This window comes from Neoarius graeffei, chromosome 3 (assembly GCF_027579695.1).
Source record: "Neoarius graeffei isolate fNeoGra1 chromosome 3, fNeoGra1.pri, whole genome shotgun sequence".
Lineage (NCBI taxonomy): Eukaryota > Metazoa > Chordata > Actinopteri > Siluriformes > Ariidae > Neoarius > Neoarius graeffei.
This window is the reverse complement of record NC_083571.1, coordinates 8407053-8429071: the sequence shown is the minus strand read 5'-3', so window position 1 is coordinate 8429071 and position 22019 is coordinate 8407053. Positions and strand designations below refer to the sequence as shown.

Sequence of the window (22019 nt, the reverse complement as noted above, 5' to 3'; positions counted from 1 at the left end):
TACACCCTGGACAAGTCGCCAGGTCATCACAGGGCTGCACATAGACACAGACAACCGTTCACACCTACGCTCAATTTAGAGTCACCAGTTAACCTAACCTGCATGTCTTTGGACTGTGGGGGAAACCGGAGCACCCGGAGGAAACCCACGGGGAGAACATGCAAACTCCGCACAGAAATGCCCTCGCCGGTCACGGGGCTCGAACCCGGACCTTCTTGCTGTAAGGCGACAGCGCTAACCACTACACCACCGTGCCGCCCTGGTGAAATTCTTTTCTTCGCACATCTCAGCTTATCAGATGAGGTCAGACCAGAGCAGAGCATCAGCCAGGAGACGGACTCCCAGAAGCAAAAAGGGCCAAGTAGTGGCAGCTTGGTGGTGCTAGGGCTTGAACCCCCAACCTTCAGATCAGTTAACGTATCAGGGTATATGACTAATATAACCACTGTTGTATGATGTCAACCTCCATCTCCACATGATTTGATTTTCTTGGTCAGTATTTAAATAAATAAATAAATAAAATACACTTTTGACAGACGTAGTATATTGTATTCGTGGCAGATTTATTTTCAATAAGTGTGCCTTTTAAAAAAGGGGGAGAATCAGAGTGCAATAGAATTAAACCAGTTTAGTGTACTGAATTAAATTACTCATATTTCTATAAAGGCTCATTTTGCACCAAGTCCTTCTATACAAACCTGGTCGGGTTTTTTTTAAACACAAGTTACTACATAAAATGCAACATCCAGAATGCATCAGAAATTACTTGGAATTAACACATTTACTAAAGACAAGGTACTCACCCGACTGCAGAATTAAGTTTCTCTCTGAATCATGCCTGAATTCATTCTGGATCCCTGATTAATTCAGTTTCACATAACAGATCTAGTAAAGATTTCTATTTATCAAGTTGCTGATTAGAAAGGACATACGTTCATCAGCAGTTTTCAGAGTCGATTATTTTTCCACTGTACTGTTTTTAGTGCACGACTCGTATACGATACAGCATCCGTCTAATCGCACGGGTTCGTTTTCAAGCTTCGGGCAATCCGAGTGGCTTTAGGCCCGTGTAGTGTCCTGGAGGAGGAGGCATCTGAAGGAGTATTTTTAAAATGTCCTTCGCTCAGAAGTAAGGAGAGCACTTGAAGGGGTCCAATCTAATTTTCATGAGTCAGGTTCCTGGTGAAACCATAGTTCATATTTAAAAAAAATAATAATAATTTGGTGTCGCAAAAAAAGTGTGGCAAAATGCTGCTGCAAACACGTCACTGAAGACAGTAATGATACAAAGGGAAGGAAAAGAAATATAGTCCATTGTGACACTTGAGGAAGAAACGAAGGGCCCAAAGACGACAATGCATTAATTAAAAACCCACAGCGGGTTTTTTTTTTTTTTTCCCCCTGACTGGTAAGTCTGTAATAGAGTGAACATAAACAATTTTTTTTAAAAAGCTGGTAAACAAAGATGCTTTCTAAATCATTTCTACTCCCCATGATTGATTGATTGACGTACAAATGCCGCAAGTGGTGTTTGAGTAAAACTGAGGCGCGTCTCAGAGAGTCGGAATTCTGACCTGGACTCAAGCGAGGAGCAGTAATAAGTCTAGTTTAATGTAACTACAAAATGTCACACCGACATTTACGTTATAATAATTGATCGCATCATCCTTTTCAAATCTTTTTTACGCACAGAGGAGATCACAGGAGACGCATCTTAACCACGGACATCGCTTAGCTCCGGACCAAATTATTACGGATAAAATTACAAGCAACAATTCGACAAGTGTAGCAGAGGAATGCTAGGTCAGCTTATCCTTCAGGATTTCTTTACAGGAGAGCAAAAATATTGATTATTTTATTAATCCAACAACTGAAAATACTGTAGAATTAAAAACTATGATCTCATAGCCTCGATCTCGCACATGTATTACGATTTGATGAGCTCCGTTTAGTGTCTTGTGCCTTCGTTAATTTGTGCGCAAGATATAAAAGAAGAAAACGCACATGGAAATAAACAAGGTGTGCTGGATCAAGTGCTATTTTATAAGCTGCTGAATAATGAATGTGGAAGCCATTTTGTTCAATTAAACCAATTTTACAGTGATTAATTTGATAATTACCGTACAGTTAGGACTATTCGTTCATGCAGCAATACACGATACGATACGATATGATCCAACTGTTAAGGTGATGATCCACGGGGCAACTTTTTTGCCGGGCAACTCCGCTTCGACACTTTTCCATTGAGATCGGGCAACATGATTTCTATTCGATTTTGATCGTTTTGGGCAACTTTTTAAGATCATCCAATCAGAGAGCTAGCAGCAAGTCACACGACCACCCGAGAGCTTCTGAAATTTTCAACAAAGATGGCGGTGTCTCCGGCGGTGGAGCGAAGAAAAAGAGAGACGACTTGTATCTTTTTATGTTGGTAAGATGTGCTCAGGTTGGAATTAAGATATCAATTTTTTTTTTCAGCTAAGTATAAACTGCTGTTAGCTAACCACCACTCCATAGAGATTGAATGGGATTTAGCTAACTAACCATTGGGTTTTTGCTAACATAGTTAGCTGAAAGTTAACGCTAGCTATGTAGGGATAACGTTAGCTCTCATGTGGGCAGCTCATAATTTTTTTTTTTGCGAGTTGCTCTTATCTGATTGGTTGTTGCCAATTGTCGGCAACATTGTCCAAAAAAATTGCCCCGGGTACCATCACCTTTAGATTTATTTAAATGTTTTCCATCGTTTTTGAATCATCTCTTGCTTTTATGTTACATTACATCGTATTCCGTTTGATATCCGTTGATAAGGAAAAAAACCTGCTTAATGCTACTACTCAAGAAAAATCTGGCCAAGGCACAAATTACACATAGGTGACTTGTATAATCTTGCCGATTCCATCCACATTCACTGGATATGAGCATTCACGCGCTCTGATTGGCTCCTCTACTACTAGGATATCGGCTCATATACCATGAGTAGGGAAAAACAAAATGGCGGAGCGTGTTGCTGAACCAACCGAGGATGAAATAAAAACTATTCGAAAACAAAACCTCAAAAAATCAAGTATTTAAAAGAAACAGAAATAGCTAAAAGAATATAGTTGTTTTTTTCTCCCCAATATGTCCTGTTCCACACTCCAGCCCAGTCGGTGGCGGTAATGCACCTTTAAGTTGGTTTGCCAACCGCCAAAAAACCCTAAAGAAGAAGAAAATGGTGGCGCATGTTGTTGAACTAACCAAGTATGAAATAAAAACTCTACTCAAAAACAACCCCCCCTAAAAAAAAAGCAACAAAATATGGAATGAAAGTATTTGATGGTAAGAATGCATTTTATTTTCGAGAATTATTGTCATTTCGCCGGTTTGTTTACGTTCTAAGCGGAAATGATTTTGTCAGACGTTTTGTATAAAGTTTTTATTGATGGATTTTGCAACAAAAATATTTTTTTTTTTAAATGCTCCGTTTCTCAAAATCCAGTGAATGTGGATAGAATAAAACGGTTATTCCACTCAATCTGGTCGTACATGGCTTATATACAACTCGAAACTTGTATAAACTGTGCATCCAAAGAACCGAATACAAAGAACTTTCCCCGTGTATATAATTCGCTGACTCATTGTGTACATTGTCACTATTACAACAAATTTTTATCACTTACATTTGACCTCATAGGATTTTCCAGATACTCAATTAGTTCAATTCTACCTTTCTATAATGGATCGTAAGGGTCTTGGAGATTTTGCAGTGACTTATTTTATTACTATCGAGTCCATTTCAATGGGTTGCTCTTGAAGGAACAGCTGGGACCCACTTCCTTTTTCCTTTCCATAGAACTCTGGTGCGATTTAATTCCAGTTAACTTGAACAAGCTGCTCTTTGTAGGTCTTTAAAGAATTTGGGGGTGGGGGGGTTTGCACATGTCGTAGCATTATGTCAAACTTTCATCATCCCAATCCATGAAGGGGGTCAAGTTGAAACCCAATGAAGAACGGTGGTCAAGTTGCAAGAAACCAAGTCAGTGAAAATCATCACTTTGGACACATTCCCATTAAGAGGACCTGATTGAATTGAGCTCCAACCTTGAAAACAACCATGCTTCTTTCATGGGCTTGGTCTTTGGTCAGGATGCGGCGGGTTGGACTGTTCGTCTGCAGGACATACAGAGACGCAGCTATGGTGATTGTGGTGGTGGGTGGTGGTGTTGGTAGTTGTGGTGGTGGTGATTGTAGTAGGTAAAGACGACACTCTGTCAGCCCAGTTCCTTGGCACTTTGCTCAGAGGGCGAAGCCTATGTGCATCCAACATCTCCAACAGCAGATCATACAAAGGAACTTTGTTCTTGCACTTCATGCTGTAGAGGTGCTCCATCCCTTTATAGCTTATATATACACACACAACGAAGAGAGAGATACAAACATATCAGACAGAGATGTACAACGGAGTGAAATTGGAAGTTCCTCGTACCGTCTGTATATTTTACCTCATGTGTCTGATGTGCGAGAGCAAAAGCAGGAGCTGGGCTTGACGCCGGGACTGGAGCTGCACCGAGATTCCTGATTGGCTGATGTAGTGTATGAGGGCATCCGTGATGTTATCCATCATGCACTGCACCATGAAGCCATCCCTCAGGGGTTCGACGGGGGAGGAGCAGAACGAAAACACACCTAATCAACCCACACACACCTCAAACAGCTTAGAATAAGGAACTGGAAAGAAATTTTCCATAGAACTGAAAAAAAACCCTATTCTAATAATTATTATCATATTTATTTATTAAGTACTTTTGTAGCATTTTGAGGTGAAGCTTTGAAATAGCGAGACAGGCATTCATGAAAGGTGATAACATATAGCAAAGCTGGCAAATGTTAAAAGAAAGTGGTTGTTTATTGTTGTTCACTGATTACTGAGTTTATATTCCACTGCAGGGAATAGTACCATCTCTTCAATGGGTGGTTGTTGTTATCATCCTCCTAACATTTTTATGACGCTATTCAATCATCAGCAAATTTCACATGAACAATACCTCTGGGCTGAATAACATTACTACGACTTTTGGTATTGATCTGGATCACCAAACCAGAATGATTCATGAAAAACAGGCTTTTTTCCTCACTAAGCTTCATTCTCTATCTCTTACCGTTCCGGATCTATAGAGTACAGTGACTAGGCGTCCCGGTTTGTAAAAGCTAGCACAAAATCACTGTCTGTCTAGTATTATTTCTGTTTTGTTGAAGTACTCACCCGAGTTCAGCAGTATGATGGCTTTGAGACACACGAACTCCTCGGACTTGAGTTTGAGGGCGCGGAAACGGGCCACGGTGGCCAGAAGCATATCAAATATCTCAGCCATGCCCTCCACACACTCTCCTTCACTCCTACAAAACCAGAGGTAGGCTTTAAATGCAACACACACACACACTATTTTGTTAAACAGTCCTAGACTTTATTTAATGGTCATGGTGCTATGGTAGAATTACGCAGTCAGAAACAGGGGTACAGTAGGAGTCCATTTCTGTCCTTCCAGGTACAGTCTACACTAATGTACCCCCCTAGGGCTCATTATTGGACCTCAAATTAACTATGTGTACCTTTTCAGGGCCAGTAAGATCAACTGTGAGCTACTGCTCACTTACGTGTCCCCTCCCCATTCTCACTTGTATCAGAATGCAAGCGATCGAAGGAATAGGACACTTATTATGAATGTTGACTTCAACAAATAATTAACCCTGAAACAAGTAAGTAAAGAGCAGTGTCTCTCCCCAGGGATTTCAAATAGCATCCTGGGAAACGGTCACTTTGAAATAGCATTTTGTTTCTTGAAATAGCATCAAAATCCACGCTGTGTTTTTTTGTAAATACATTCAGTCGGTAAACAGGAAGTCGATGTGCGACAGACCTGAAAACGGCATACACGGTATAGAACCCCAAGCTGAAGCTCGGTACCAAATATCAAGCAGTTGTGATTTGTAGTTGCTGAGAAAAATGTTACGAAAATTTTGTAAATCCACGCTATGTTTCATAAATACATTTAGTCGGTAAACAGGAAGTCGATGTGTGACAGACCTGAAAATGGCATACACAGTATAGAACCCCAAGCTGAAGCTCGGTACCAAATATCAAGCAGTTGTGATTTGTAGTTGCTGAGAAAAATGTTACGAAAATTTTGTAAATCCACGCTATGTTTCATAAATACATTTAGTCGGTAAACAGGAAGTCGATGTGTGACAGACCTGAAAATGGCATACACAGTATAGAACCCCAAGCTGAAGCTCGGTACCAAATATCAAGCAGTTGTGATTTGTAGTTGCTGAGAAAAAGTTACGAAAATTTTGTAAATCCACACTATATGTTTCGTAAATACATTTAGTCGGTAAACAGGAAGTCGATGTGCGACAGACCTGAAAATGGCATACACAGTATAGAACCCCAAGCTGAAGCTCGGTACCAAATATCAAGCAGTTGTGATTTGTAGTTGCTGAGAAAAAGTTACGAAAATTTTGTAAATCCACACTATATGTTTCGTAAATACATTTAGTCGGTAAACAGGAAGTCGATGTGCGACAGACCTGAAAATGGCATACACGGTATAGAACCCCAAGCTGAAGCTCGGTACCAAATATCAAGCAGTTGTGATTTGTAGTTGCTGAGAAAAAGTTACGAAAATTTTGTAAATCCACGCTATATGTTTCGTAAATACATTTAGTCGGTAAACAGGAAGTCGATGTGCGACAGACCTGAAAACGGTATAGAACCCCAAGCTCGGTACCAAATATTAAGCAGTTGTGATTTGTAGTTGCTGATGAAAATGTGATAAATTTTGTAAATCCACGCTATATGTTTCATAAATACATTCAGTTGGTAAACAGGAAGTCGATGTTCGACAGACCTGAAAACGGTAAACACGGTCTAGAACCCCAAGCTGAAGTTTGGTACCAAGTGACTGATTTGTGGTTGCTGAGAAAAAGGGGTGTTTCAGACAGCTGGAGATAAACCAGTACTTTAGAGGTACATGTATGTTCCCAATCAGTATAAAAACGGTACACATAAGTACCTTAGAAGGTACTGATCCAGTGACAAGCCATTGTACCACTAAAGGTACAGTAATATACTTTAGTTTCTGAGAGTGTAGATGCAACGGACAACGTTCACACCTTCAAACAACCCCTGAAAATCTCCCCAAAATTTAAAAGACATCGCAGCAGGACGCTACTGGAAAAAAATGGAAGACGTTTAAAGGAATACTCCAGCATTCTTACGGTATAATGGATCCAAGTGTAGCTCTTGAACTCTGACAAGCCACGGCAATCCTGGAACCTAGATTCATTTAACATTTATGGAAGGAGTCTCCACTTCCTAGTGTCAGCACTTCGTAACAATCGGAGGTAAAGCTGAAGTTTTCCGGCATCTTCAAGGACAGATGGGTTTGTGGCTTCTCTGTAACATGACAATCTGAGTTTTTGGTCTTATTGACCTTCAGCGAGGGATAAAAAGTGCAACTAGAGGTGGATAAAATGTACAAGTCGTTCTTAGCTCATCTGGTCATAAGGCCGATGAGCTGTTGCCATGGCGTGGCGTCCATCCGTTGTTCGCATTTCAGTTAAATCGTATCTCCTCCGTCAATTCTTCGTGGATTTCCGTTCCATTTGTTTTGTTTGAAAGAACTCATCACTCCACACAAAACGGGGTCGTTGTTACGAATTCGCCAAACCTCTGATTAGAATTGCATCTCCTGTCAGATTTCTCTTCCGATTCCAGTTCTGATTGATGGTTTGGGTCGATCTTCCCTTGAGGAACAAAACTTGGTCGGTTGTTTGTTGATTTTCCTACAACTTTATTTATTTTCAGTTAAATCGTGTCTCCGCCCTCCTTCAGTTCTGAATGGATTTCAGTTCTGATTGTTTTATTTGAATGAACTCGACCTTCTGCACATTTGGTCATTGTATTGCCAAACAAATTAATAATCAGGTCAACTTAATACATTTTCTTCTGACAAGAATTGTATCTCCTCTCTCATTTCATCATCCAAATTCGGTTCTGATCGATGTTTCGGGTCGATCTTTCCTCAGGGAGCAAAATTTCATTTCATCCTTTGTTGATTTTCCTGTTGTAAACAGTTTGTCGTGGAGGTTGGTCCCCTCTCTCACATCGTCACATTTCAGTTCTGGTTGATGTTTTGGTCGTCATGGTTGTTCTGATGGCAGGCCAGATGAGTGACTACGTCCTTGACATTCTGTTTTTATAAATAAAGAACTGTAGTCGTTGACCAGTTGCGTGCCATTACAGGATAAAGGAAAACGCTTTACCAAGTTGACTATTTTCCGATAACAGCACATCTCAAAGTGTTTCCCCTCCCTTTATACCACAACAACTTGCCAGTGATAAAAACATTAAGGGGTTCATTAAAGAATGATGAGTACATTTTATCAGTTGATAGTTATATATTAGGTTTAAGAACAAAATTATTTTGTTCTAATATATGATTTGGGGCTACACTTCTGTCAGGGATGCTGTTATAGAGAATTAATCAACACCTTCTGACCAATCAGAATCGAGACGTCAATAACGCTGTCGAATAAACAGCTATAATATTCTGCGTCAGTGTCTCTCTCTCTCACACACACACACACACACGGTCTTTGTATTTCTCGCTGCCGAGTACATTGTTTACTTTTGGCTGGAGAGCACACGTTGTACCTGTAGTGAGTATTAAAGGTTATCTCTCTCTCTCTCTCCCTCCCCAACTCCCACGCTCTTAAACCTTAACCCAGCACCCATTTTCTTCTTCCTCTCTCATTCTCACCAGCCTCTTCGACTCTTCCTGCCTGTTTTTAATCAGATTCTCTCCTCTTCAGCCTGCGATGATGGTGCCTGCTCGCTCCACAGCCACATCCTGGTTAATTACATAGACCTTTGCAAGAGCAGCTAGGCGTTCTCCTGCCAATAGCATTCTTAGGCTTTCTTGTAGCCCGATCTATTTATTTTTCATTAGTAATAATAATAATCATAATAATTCAATCGTATTACATAGGATATGACTTTCCTCCAAGGTGCTCGGCGCACAGCGGGACTTCTGCATCATCACAAAAATGAGCAGGAAATAGAAAAATAGAAAAAGCCAGCGGAACACAGTGACATTTAGCAGGTCCCTGTGCAGCAGCTGGATGAGTGCTGTGTCGAGAGCCAGGCGAAAATGAAAAACGCGAAATGAAAATTCTAAATGCAGAGAAAATGTCATTTCCTTTTATTGTAATTTTTAACAGGATTTTATATTTCTACTGAGATAAGTAAGAAAGACTGGGACTAACGAATGAATGTTTAATCTCCATCTCTATAAAACTCCGCATAAAATTCTCAAATTCATCCAAAAATATATTTTTACGACAGTCACATTTTTTGTAAATACAATAATAAAGCGCTAGATGTGACATTTCTGGACATTTAAAAAAAAGAAAAGAAATTCTAGTCGTGCTTAGAATTTTATTAGATATTCGATTCAGCACTAGCTCAGATCTTCCAAAGATTCATTTCCATCTCAGTCATTTAAAAAATAATGACTGTGACCTTTTCCAAAAGGATTAATAAAAGTAATTATAAAAAGTTTTGAAAAATGACTGTGTGAGAACATGTGAAAAAGTACACACACAAATTTATCTATCCAACAGCATACATACATCACAGGAATAGACATACACACAGGGTTATCCACCCACCCAGGGTCATCCACCCACCCACCCAGGGTTATCCATCCATCCATCCATCCATCCACACACACAGGGTTATCCATCCACCCACCCACACAGGGTTATCCAACCATCCACACACACACACACACACACACACACACACAGGGTTATCCATCCATCCATCCACCCACCCACCCACACACAGGGTTATCCATCCATCCATCCACCCACACACAGGGTTTTCCATCCATTCATCCATCCACCCACCCATCCACACAGGGTTTTCCATCCATTCATCCATCCACCCACACAGGTTTATCCATCCATTCATTCATCCACCCACCCACACAGGGTTTTCCATCCATCCACCCACCCACACAGGGTTATCCATCCATTCCTCCACCCGCACAGGGTTATCCATCCATTCACCCATCCACCCACCCACACAGGGTTATCCATCAATCCACCCAGGGTTATCCATCCATTCATCCACCCACCCACACAGGGTTACCCCTCCATCCATCCACCCACACAGGGTTAGCCAACCATCCTTCTACCCACCCATGGTTGGCTATCTATCCATCCATGGTTACCAGTCCATTCATCCATACACAGTTATCCATCCATGGTTACCAGTCTATCCATCCATCTATGGTTATCAGTCCATCTTTACATACATCCAGGGTTATCCAGCCACCCATAAACACAGAAGTAACCATCTATCCCCCCCCCCCACACACACACACACACAGAAGTAACCATCCATCTATCCATAGAACCCTTAATGGTTCCCCCAGAGGGGCAAACCAAACCATTGAGACTTAAAAATAAATAAACAAAATTTTTTTATTATTTTGAGAGCAGTAAACAATAAAGTTGGGTCATTACCTGTCAAGGATGAGGTCCTGTGCAAAGATGAGTTTTCCAGGTGAGTGGATGGACCTCCAGATGAGACCAATCATCAAAATCTCCAGCCAGGAGCTTTCCAAAAGCTGCACCTGGTCATGCAGAGAGAGATTCTGGAACCCTGCACAGTGGAAGAAAAATACACATGTTTCATTTTTAAAAGGAACAGAAGCCACATCTGCAGAGGATGTTTGAACATTATAGGTGTTAGGATGAGACGGACACAAACAAAAGCTTTGTTAAGGAAAAGAACACTTACTTAATTCATAATTATTAACAACTTTAAAATTATGTATGTGTTAAACTGACCTCCCAGACCCCCCCCCCCCCTTTTTTTTTACATTAAACTATAAGCAGCTCTTTTTTGCTGTGGGCGGAGCTTATTTCCAGGTTGTAAAAACAGAAACCAAAGCCTGAAATGTAGAAATTAAGGAGATCCATGCTATGGCAGCATTGCAAAGCAGACTCTGTTTTTGTGTACTTCAAATCAAGTGATTGTTATAGGTCTAGGAACATGTTTAAAACTTACAGATCGGCCCTTTAAACTGTTTTAAATAAAACCAATAAAATAGAACAAAAAAAAAGGTTAATTTGACCAAAAAAAAGTCAAACAAGGTTTATAAACATTGTCACAGACTGAGATCCCACTTCTTTGCACTTTATGCCTGATATTTTGTAATGCCTTAAGTTTGGCTCTCTGTATTGTGTGTGTGTGTCATGAGAGAGAGAGCGAGAGATAAGGGCTCAGTCAGAGGTCGAGTCAAATGAGCAGGAACACTGATGACAGTAATTGTACTCATTTTTCTTATTGCTCTATGTGTGTATGTGTGTGTGTGAGTGACCTCGTCATCTGACGCTAGAGCACCTGCCTTGTCGACAGTGCTGCCATAGTTACGCAAACACACAAGGTTGTCACCAAGGATACTTCTGTAACATCATGTTCCATCTGGCTTTAAAAAAAAAACCTCCATGTACACCTTCAGTAAAAGATCGATAAATGTCGTAGTCTTTCGGTTGGAGATCATGAGTTCGAAAGATGGCCTTCTCAAGTCAGAGCAACTCTAGTCAACCCTGCATACATTGCTAACTCATGAACACACAGTAGTTTGGTTAACGTTCATTAGGGTGGTCCTCAAATTTTTTTTTTAGGATTTTGTTACGACCACCTTACCTTTTTTTTTTACATTGCCTAAAAGAAGTTATTGTGCGAAATTTGGTTAAGATTGAACAATGTTTAGAGGTGCCACAAAGCCATTAAAGTTTTCACTCAAGACACAATATAAAATAATGTGGCTTATTAACTGTTTCATATTAATACAAACAATACAGTAATATAACTTCCTGTGTTCAAAGTAACAATAGCTATTACTTGTCTGTGATTTTCTAAACCCTTCGGTATTATGGTGTCTTGTGGAGATAAAACACCACACTAAGGTGGGGTTTATATTAGACCGTATCAGTGGATCATCAGATTAACGTTTTTAAAACGATTAGTGTGCACACAGCAACACCAATACACGATTCGCCTGCACACAGCAACACCAATACACGGATACGCTCGGCTCCGCAGGCATCCTGCGCTCCAAATCACTCCGCCCTGAACAGCGAGTGCCCTCTGGAGGGTGCGCACTCCGGCCCTGCGCAGCTCACAGAGCGCGCGAGTGAAGCACACGAGCATTGATTCGGGACTGAGCCGCTGTGTGTGTGATCCCAGCGCATATCACTTACCACTTGCAAGTGGAAGGATGGCAAGTCTAAAGACAATCATAACTACACAATGGGCAGTATTTGCATCAGTATTTGCAGTATTTTCATACTTTTATACTCTTTAATGAAAGGTGATACAAGGAGGAAGTCCGCGCTGTTTTTCAGCAGTCGCGTCACATGACCAACGCCAGCGAATCAGGAAGTTGGATGTCACAGTGACGTTGTCCAATGACGACGCCAGCTAGAGCTCAGCACAGCGTATCCGCGTATCTCAATGTTTACACAGCACCAGACCAGACACGATCTGGATTGAATACGTGGACCCTGGCGGATTCCCGTTTCCCGGCGTTTCCAGGCGGTTTAATGTAAACGGACAGTGCATCCGCGAAGAAAACGAGACAGATACGGTCTAATGTAAACTTGGCCTAAGGACTTCCCTAGCAGAAGGAAGCTTTCTCCCAGACAGTTCCTTGGAAGTGGGACCAATTAACCAAACATAATTGTTCTTTCTGGTTTTGTGCTTTGCACCACTGGTACTACTTGTATTACTGTTGCTAGCCATCTGAAAAACATAGAAAGAAAAGCATTCACAACTTCATCAGCATATTACGATCGGTGCTCATTGTTTAAGAACCCCTTAGTGCATGAACGTTAACCTTCTATCAGTCTATAAACTCTTCCTGCCTCTTCTTTTTCATAGAAGTGGCGTATTCCCTCTAGAACTGTGACTTTTTGGGGGTTTGAGATCTTCTCTGCAACAGTCTACGCACCAGCTAACGTTAATGGCTTAACCCGATTTGCAACCTCGTGTGGCACCTCTAAATATTAACCAATTTTTCTGAAATTTTGCTTGTTGCCTTCTTTTAGCCTAAGTAAAAAAAAAATGGTAGGGTGGTCGGAATGTTTTGGTAAAAAAAAATGTTTTCCCATACATTTCGGGACCACCCTAACGTTCATCCTCCTAAATTGTTAGCTATTCTGTCACAAGTGTAAAAAAAAGCCAACTTTTAAAAAAAAAAAAAACACCTTGACACACACACAATATTTATATTACAACATGATCTGATTTCATAAAAAGTACCACATGTGCTAAGCTAAATGAGCTAATTTTTTTTTTTTAACCTCAGGGAGGAAAGTCGAGCTAGCTAAGCTAGCATGTTTTTCCCAAACTGGAGTAAATTCATCCAAGAAACCAGAAGGAAAAGAAAGATCAAATAAATCCTTCTCGCTTATCCTGGGAGAACTCTTGCTACTATGAAAACACTAGCAAAAACTAAACTAGCAAGTTGATTAGCTAGCTAGCCAGCCTACTAATTTATTAGCCTAAGGAGAGTTGACAGAACTTCTTGTAATGTTTGCTTTGTCATTTCTGAACAGATATATTAAGAAATACTGTGTACACATGTATTATACTGTATAAAGCAGGTGGGGGAAGGGAAGCCATTTTAGCTTAGCAAAGAGGGATAATCTTAAAAGAAAATTAGCAGGGTGAAGTAAAGAGTCTCGCCCACTATAGCACCTAATAATCTATCTTACTAATAAATGCGAAATTGACCAGCTACATGTATGACTAGCATAGCTATTGTGTAATTAAAATATCATTTTATGCTAATCAAGAGAGCAAAAGAAAAAAAAATTTGGATAATGTTAGATGATAAAGTTTCTGATTGGCTGATGAAAACTCCGCCAGGACTCGAAACAATTAGGACATTCCAGTTGTATTGTGCAAACGATTTTTAAAAGACCAGTGGTCATTTCGCTCTCTCACCAGGCACTTTCTTGGCCCAGGCGATCATGTGAACGAGCTCCCTGTCGGCCATGTTGGTGAGCAGACTCATCATGGTGAGCTCGCTATAGGGTCGGCTGTGTTTCTGCCGCGAGCACAGAGTGGGCGGCTCCGCCCTCAACAACAGCAGCAACAGTTGTTCCGGAGCCATGCACACCACGCCCGCTACCCCGCCCGCGGTCCCTGAGCTGCTCTGCTCATCCTGTGGAGGTGCTTCTCTCGCATCAGAACCACTCTGGGCTTCACTATAACCTCGCTCCCGCTCCTTCAGCCCACTGTGCCTTCTGTTGTGCTTCATGATGCGACCGCCACGCTCCTTACGAAAACCTGAGGAAGGACATAGCATCAGCATTTCATATACAGGCTCGTTAGAATTCTAATTCTAACACACACACATCTATGTATTTATTCTCACCTTTAGCCTTAAAAGGAGAAATCTAACCTGAACAATTAAAAAAAAAAGAAAAAGGCAATTTGAGTTTCCGATGGCTTCCGAGATTACCCACAATGCCGTTCGACTACCAGTTGATAGCGGTGGCAGACAATTCCTTTACAACTTATGGAAATCGGCAGCTTTACAAATAAAATGTGAAATAAAAAAATAAAAAGGTGTGTACATGTAGATGTTATGCCCACTTTTTGCCACCCACTGATTGACACATTAAAAAGGGCGGAGTCAAGTGTCATCAGCCATTCGCAAACTTTATCACCACTAACTTTTGTTTTTGTTGGTTTGTTTAAAAAAAAAATTAAAAACCATAAAATTTTTTATTTTCCTTGGCTTTGAAATTCCCTTTTTTTTGGTTTGTATTGTTCTGGTTGTCTCTGCCAGGAGGTTAAGACAATATTTATTTATACCGCGCAAATTCAACTATACGGTTTTCAAAAACGCCAAACAACTAAAACGACTTACTAAATATAACTAATAATAATGTATAAAAATAAATATACCTCCAAAACGCATGTGTGTGTGTGTGGCCTGTTCTACAACCCCGGTTCCAAAAAAAGTTGGGACAAAGTACAAATTGTAAATAAAAACGGAATGCAATAATTTAAAAATCTCAAAAACTGATATTGTATTCACAATAGAACATAGACAACATATCAAATGTCGAAAGTGAGACATTTTGAAATTTCATGACAGCAACACATCTCAAAAAAGTTGGGACAGGGGCAATAAGAGGCTGGAAAAGTTAAAGGTACAAAAAAGGAACAGCTGGAGGACCAAATTGCAACTCATTAGGCCAATTGGCAATAGGTCATTAACATGACTGGGTATAAAAAGAGCATCTTGGAGTGGCAGCGGCTCTCAGAAGTAAAGATGGGAAGAGGATCACCAATCCCCCTAATTCTGCGCCGACAAATAGTGGAGCAATATCAGAAAGGAGTTCGACAGTGTAAAATTGCAAAGAGTTTGAACATATCATCATCTACAGTGCATAATATCATCAAAAGATTCAGAGAATCTGGAAAAATCTCTGTGCGTAAGGGTCAAGGCCGGAAAACCATACTGGGTGCCCGTGATCTTCGGGCCCTTAGACGCCACTGCATCACATACAGGCATGCTTCTGTATTGGAAATCACAAAATGGGCTCAGGAATATTTCCAGAGAACATTATCTGTGAACACAATTCACCGTGCCATCCGCCGTTGCCAGCTAAAACTCTATAGTTCAAAGAAGAAGCCGTATCTAAACATGATCCAGAAGCGCAGACGTCTTCTCTGGGCCAAGGCTCATTTAAAATGGACTATGGCAAAGTGGAAAACTGTTCTGTGGTCAGACAAATCAAAATTTGAAGTTCTTTATGGAAATCAGGGACGCCGTGTCATTCGGACTAAAGAGGAGAAGGACGACCCGAGTTATCATCAGCGCTCAGTTCAGAAGCCTGCATCTCTGATGGTATGGGGTTGCATTAGTGCGTGTGGCATGGGCAGCTTACACATCTGGAAAGACACCATCAATGCTGAAAGGTATATCCAGGTTCTAGAGCAACATATGCTCCCATCCAGACGACGTCTCTTTCAGGGAAGACCTTGCATTTTCCAACATGACAATGCCAAACCACATACTGCATCAATTACAGCATCATGGCTGCGTAGAAGAAGGGTCCGGGTACTGAACTGGCCAGCCTGCAGTCCAGATCTTTCACCCATAGAAAACATTTGGCGCATCATAAAACGGAAGATACGACAAAAAAGACCTAAGGCAGTTGAGCAACTAGAATCCTACATTAGACAAGAATGGGTTAACATTCCTATCCCTAAACTTGAGCAACTTGTCTCCTCAGTCCCCAGACGTTTACAGACTGTTGTAAAGAGAAAAGGGGATGTCTCACAGTGGGAAACATGGCCTTGTCCCAACTTTTTTGAGATGTGTTGTTGTCATGAAATTTAAAATCACCTAATTTTTCTCTTTAAATGATACATTTTCTCAGTTTAAACATTTGATACGTCATCTATGTTCTATTCTGAATAAAATATGCAATTTTGAAACTTCCACATCATTGCATTCCGTTTTTATTTACAATTTGTACTTTGTCCCAACTTTTTTGGAATCGGGGTTGTATAATTGCGGGTACATTTCAAGTATTGACGACTAACAGTGTCATCAACTCTTATCGTTAAACTGGGCAATCCATTAACGGAATCGCTGATAACAGGGTTGACATTTCCCACCATTTTGTGTCTTAACGCCACATTAAACCTCAAACTAGCTACCACGTGGCGTATATAAAAACAGAATTTTATGGATTTTAATCACATTATTCTTTAAAAAAAAATAAAACAAGCGAGATATTCACTCCGATATCACAATAACATAGGATGAATAATTAATCTACTGTTGGTGTAAAATCCTCAACATTTTGTTCAATTAATGAGAGAAGAAACATAACATTCTCTCCCTCAGTGCCTTTCTGAAGTTTCCCATCAGAGGAAGTGACATCACTCGGTGCAGGTTTATCAGTCATGTGTATTATTAAAATTCTTTGTGGATTTTATAACAGAGTTGACAAGAATATTGGGATGGATTAAAAAAAAAAATAATAAATAAATATAAATATATATATATATATATGACTGAAATTTCACATAATACAAAAAACGGACACTCGATTTTATAACTGTTAATAGAATAAGCCTCAAAAAACAGATAGTTAGACTGAATCACTTCCTGTTTATTCGAATTGACCGGATGAATCAGGAGTCGAAGACCGGCCAATAAGGTGGGGGGAGGGGGGGGGAGTCATTTAGTGAATGTTTTATGGCTAAACTGGGTCCAAAACGTACATCAAGCATTGCTATCAGTGAAAGTTTGTCATTATGATTCAAAACTGATTCAATAAAGATTTATTTTGTGGAAAATAACAAAAGGTTTATCTCGGAGACGCAAAATGTACTCCGAATTCTAGAATGATCCAAATACAGTGGGGCAAAGAAGTATTTAGTCAGCCACCAACTGTGCAAGTTCTCCCACTTAAAAAGATGAGAGAGGCCTGTAATTTTCATCATAGGTACACTTCAACTATGAGAGACAGAATGGGGGGAAAGAATCCAGGACATCACATTGTAGGATTTTTAATGAATTAATTGGTAAATTCCTCGGTAAAATAAGTATTTGGTCACCTACAAACAAGCAAGATTTCTGCCTCTCACAGACCTGTAACTTCTTTAAGAGGCTCCTCTGTCCTCCACTCGTTACCTGTATTAATGGCACCTGCTTGAACTCGTTATCAGTATAAAAGACACCTGTCCACAACCTCAAACAGTCACACTCCAAACTCCACTATGGCCAAGACCAAAGAGCTGTCAAAGGACACCAGAAACAAAATTGTAGACCTGCACCAGGCTGGGAAGACTGAATCTGCAATAGGTAAGCAGCTTGGTGTGAAGAAATCAACTGTGGGAGCAATTATTAGAAAATGGAAGACATACAAGACCACTGATAATCTCCCTCGAGCTGGGGCTCCACGCAAGATCTCACCCCGTGAGGTCAAAATGATCACAAGAACGGTGAGCAAAAATCCCAGAACCACACGGGGGGACCTAGTGAATGACCTGCAGAGAGCTGGGACCAAAGTAACAAAGGCTACCATCAGTAACACACTACGCCGCCAGCGACTCAAATCCTGCAGTGCCAGACGTGTCCCCCTGCTTAAGCCAGTACATGTCCAGGCCCGTCTGAAGTTTGCTAGAGAGCATTTGGATGATCCAGAAGAGGACTGGGAGAATGTCATATGGTCAGATGAAACCAAAATAGAACTTTTTGGTAAAAACTCAACTTCTTGTGTTTGGAGGAGAAAGAATGCTGAGTTGCATCCAAAGAACACCATACCTACTGTGAAGCATGGGGGTGGAAACATCATGCTTTGGGGCTGTTTTTCTGCAAAGGGACCAGGACGACTGATCTGTGTAAAGGAAAGAATGAATGGGGCCATGTATCGTGAGATTTTGAGTGAAAACCTCCTTCCATCAGCAAGGGCATTGAAGATGAAACGTGGCTGGGTCTTTCAGCATGACAATGATCCCAAACACACCACCCGGGCAACGAAGGAGTGGCTTCGTAAGAAGCATTTCAAGGTTCTGGAGTGGCCTAGCCAGTCTCCAGATCTCAACCCCATAGAAAATCTTTGGAGGGAGTTGAAAGTCCGTGTTGCCCAGCGACAGCCCCAAAACATCACTGCTCTAGAGGAGATCTGCATGGAGGAATGGGCCAAAATACCAGCAACAGTGTGTGAAAACCTTGTGAAGACTTACAGAAAACGTTTGACCTCTGTCATTGCCAACAAAGGGTATATAACAAAGTATTGAGAAACTTTTGTTATTGACCAAATACTTATTTTCCACCATAATTTGCAAATAAATTCTTTAAAAATCAGACAAATGTGATTTTCTGGATTCTTTCCCCCCCATTCTGTCTCTCATAGTTGAAGTGTACCTATGATGAAAATTACAGGCCTCTCTCATCTTTTTAAGTGGGAGAACTTGCACAATTGGTGACTGACTAAATACTTTTTTACCCCTGTGTGTGTGTGTGTGTGTGTGTGTGTGTGTATATATATATATATATATATATATATATATATATGAGCTAATTCATGCAAATGCCTGCTGAAAGAGCACGGTTTTTAGCTTACTCTTGAAAACATTAAAATCAGTGGTGCATCTGAGGTCATACGGCAAAAAGCTCCAAGACTTGGCCCTTTTTCTTGGCGATCTCTCAGAGGGATCTTTCACCATGATGATGACCCAAAAACATTGACCACAGAAATGGAAAAAAACAAAAAAGAACTGAAGACTAAACCCCACACACAAACTAAAAAATATAAACGGGCTTGGAATGTTGTGTATGGAAGAGCGTCTAAGCGTCTCTAATCTTGTTAGATGATTGAGTTTGACACTCAGGGCTGCTGTTCTCCCCATTGGAGACTTTACCATGGTGGTGGGGCGCTAATAATTCAGAGACCAGTGTCTTGCAACCAAATGAAGAAACTACGCAAGAAACCTTGTTGCCAATCTTAACCAGGATTCCCAATAATTGCTCAATGCTGAAAAGAAAGTTCCAGCTGTCCGATTTCTGACAGAACGGAGTTATCGGACATGAAGTTCTCCAAACTGCGGTTTCCCCCAACACTAGCAGTAAAATCCAAACAGCGTGGATTTACACAAGTAGCACGACTGCTGAAGCTTCATGCTCAATCACTCTGATTCAGCCTTTCACCTGACGAAGGAAATGAGCTCAACAAATCAAATTACAGCTCAAGCGTGACACAAAATACAATAAAAAGCACAATTCATTCTGGAGAACCGCATGAATGAACTAGTTCAAGCTGACCTCGACGCGCCTTTTTTTTTTCTTCCCCCTGAATCTGATTACGTAAATCGTTAGCCGGAGCATATCGGTATTGCTATTGTTATTTTCCAGCGTCTTCCCTGACCCTGACAGTCTGTCTGTGTGTGTTAACACGTCAGTCTGATTAGATATCAGTCAGTGTGTTACTGGTCTAATTCTTCACCAAGCGTAGGATTAAGACGTGACTTGCAAACAGCCTGTGGAAAAACAAAACGCTTTCATCGAAGAGACGATTCATTCAATAATTGTCATATTTAAAGAGGTGCTTGTAAAATATTATACTTGGTCATTCATTTATTTATTAGAAAAAAACCCCAGATCCACTGTTACATATCACTGAGTGGTAAAAGTATGTGACCCTTTGCTTTCAGTATCTGGTGTGACCCCTTTGTGTAGCTTAATGTTTGTTGTAACTGTTGATCAGATCCTGTACATCAGCTTGGAGGAGTTTTATCCCGTTCCTCTGTACAGAGCAGCTTCGTCTCTCAGATGTTGGTGCGTTTCCTCACATGAGCTGCTCACGCAACATTTCTACTGGATTAAGGTCAGGACTTTGACTTGTTCATTCCAAAACATGAACTTGATTCTTCTTTAAACATTCTTTGGTAGAACAACTTGTGTGCTCAGGGTCAATGTCTTACTTCATGACCCACTTTCTCTTGAGAGTCCGTTCATAGACAGATGTTCTGACATTTTCCTTTAAAATTCACTCGGGAATAATTCAGAATTCATTGTTCCATCAGTGATGGCAAGCCGTCCTGGCCCAGATGCAGCAAAACAAGCCAAAACCATGATACTACCACCACCATGTTTCAAACATGGGATCACGTTCTTATGCTGGAATGCAGTGTTTTCCTTTCTCCAAACATAACGCTTCTCATTTAAACCAAAAAGTTCTATTTTTCCAATTGCCTTCTGACTTGTCCACATGATCTTCAGCAAATAGCAGACGAGCAGCAATGTTCTTTTTGGAGAGCAGTGGCTTTCTCCTTGCAACCCTGCCATGCACACCATTGTTGTTCAGTGTTCTCCTGATGGTGGACTCATGAACATTAACATTAGCCAATGTGAGAGAGGCCTTCAGTTGCTTAGAAGTTACCCTGGGGTCCTTTGTGACCTCACCGACTATTACACGCCTTGCTCTTGGAGTGATCTTTGTTGGTCGAGCACTCCTGGGGAGGGTAACAATGGTCTTGAATTTCCTCCATTTGTACACAATCTTCTCATTTAACCAAAAAGTTCTATTTTGGTCTCATCCAGTAACCTTCTGGCTTGTACATGTGATCTTTCTCAAACTGCAGACGAGCAGCAATGTTCTTTTTGGAGAGCAGTAGCTTTGTCCTTCCACCCCTGCCATGCACACCATTGTTGTTCAATGTTCTCCTGATGGTGAACTCTTGAACATTAACATTAGTCAATGTATGAGAGGGACATTTATCTACTTAGAAGTTACCCTGGGTTCCTTTGAGACCTCGGAGACCATCACACACAGGGCCGTAGCCAGCGTTTTAAAATCACTGAGGTCCGTGATGCGCAAAGCGCGCGCCAAAAATTTTCGACATATTTAAATGAAAGGGGTGAATTACACGTCACACAAGAGTAATTCCTGAAATTACTTTTAATGGTGTTTGAACTGAATATCATCAGTTTTGAAAAAAAAAATCCTGTATGTGGCAAGAGTAAGAATAATTTAAGGTTGTTTAATGGTTTGATCTGGCCCAAGCAATGAGGACAAAACTGCGCTGCTTCGAAAATGTAAACTGAACAGCTTCATGAAAGTGCGCTGATGGTTACCATGAAAAAAAACGTGTCTCCTGCACTGTGTTCCTCCCCCGAGTCACGCCCTCATTCGTTTTTGTGTTCTTGGTCTCAGAGCCGCACTAACAGACACAGAAGACAGAATCAACGTTTAACATAATTAACAATGCACTTTTTACGGAGACGTTTTAATGTTATTCTTTTTTTTTTTATCCAGTTGAATATTTAGCGTACAAATGTATTTTCCGCTCTTAAAAATGACCGAGGGACCGCGGAGGCCTCATAGCTGGCTACGGCCATGATCACACGCCTTGCTCTTGGAGT

General features: G+C 40.8%; 2 protein-coding genes across 5 annotated transcripts in view; both read right to left on the bottom strand.

Annotated features, from left to right (window-relative positions):
* esr1 (estrogen receptor 1) overlaps nucleotides 1-22019 on the bottom strand; it is a 78107-nt gene that overhangs the window by 2818 nt on the left and 53270 nt on the right. For 3 of the 4 annotated variants that reach the window (XM_060916350.1, XM_060916352.1, XM_060916348.1), the window contains 5 exons: nucleotides 14069-14413; nucleotides 10576-10714; nucleotides 5246-5379; nucleotides 4485-4668; nucleotides 601-4382 (listed from right to left, as the gene is read on the bottom strand). In XM_060916350.1, the coding sequence (XP_060772333.1) occupies nucleotides 4106-4382; nucleotides 4485-4668; nucleotides 5246-5379; nucleotides 10576-10714; nucleotides 14069-14413 (1079 nt within the window). In that variant the 3' untranslated portion in view covers nucleotides 601-4105. Of the gene's footprint in view, nucleotides 1-600; nucleotides 4383-4484; nucleotides 4669-5245; nucleotides 5380-10575; nucleotides 10715-14068; nucleotides 14414-22019 lie in introns of those variants that run through there. The other variant, XM_060916349.1, reaches the window with a different exon arrangement.
* The window catches only part of armt1 (acidic residue methyltransferase 1), a 92986-nt gene continuing 84374 nt past the window's right edge, over nucleotides 13408-22019 (bottom strand). Inside the window, exon 6 of the transcript XR_009654284.1 lies at nucleotides 13408-13422. The gene's annotated coding sequence lies outside the window, so the exon portion shown is untranslated. The remainder of the gene's footprint in view (nucleotides 13423-22019) is intronic.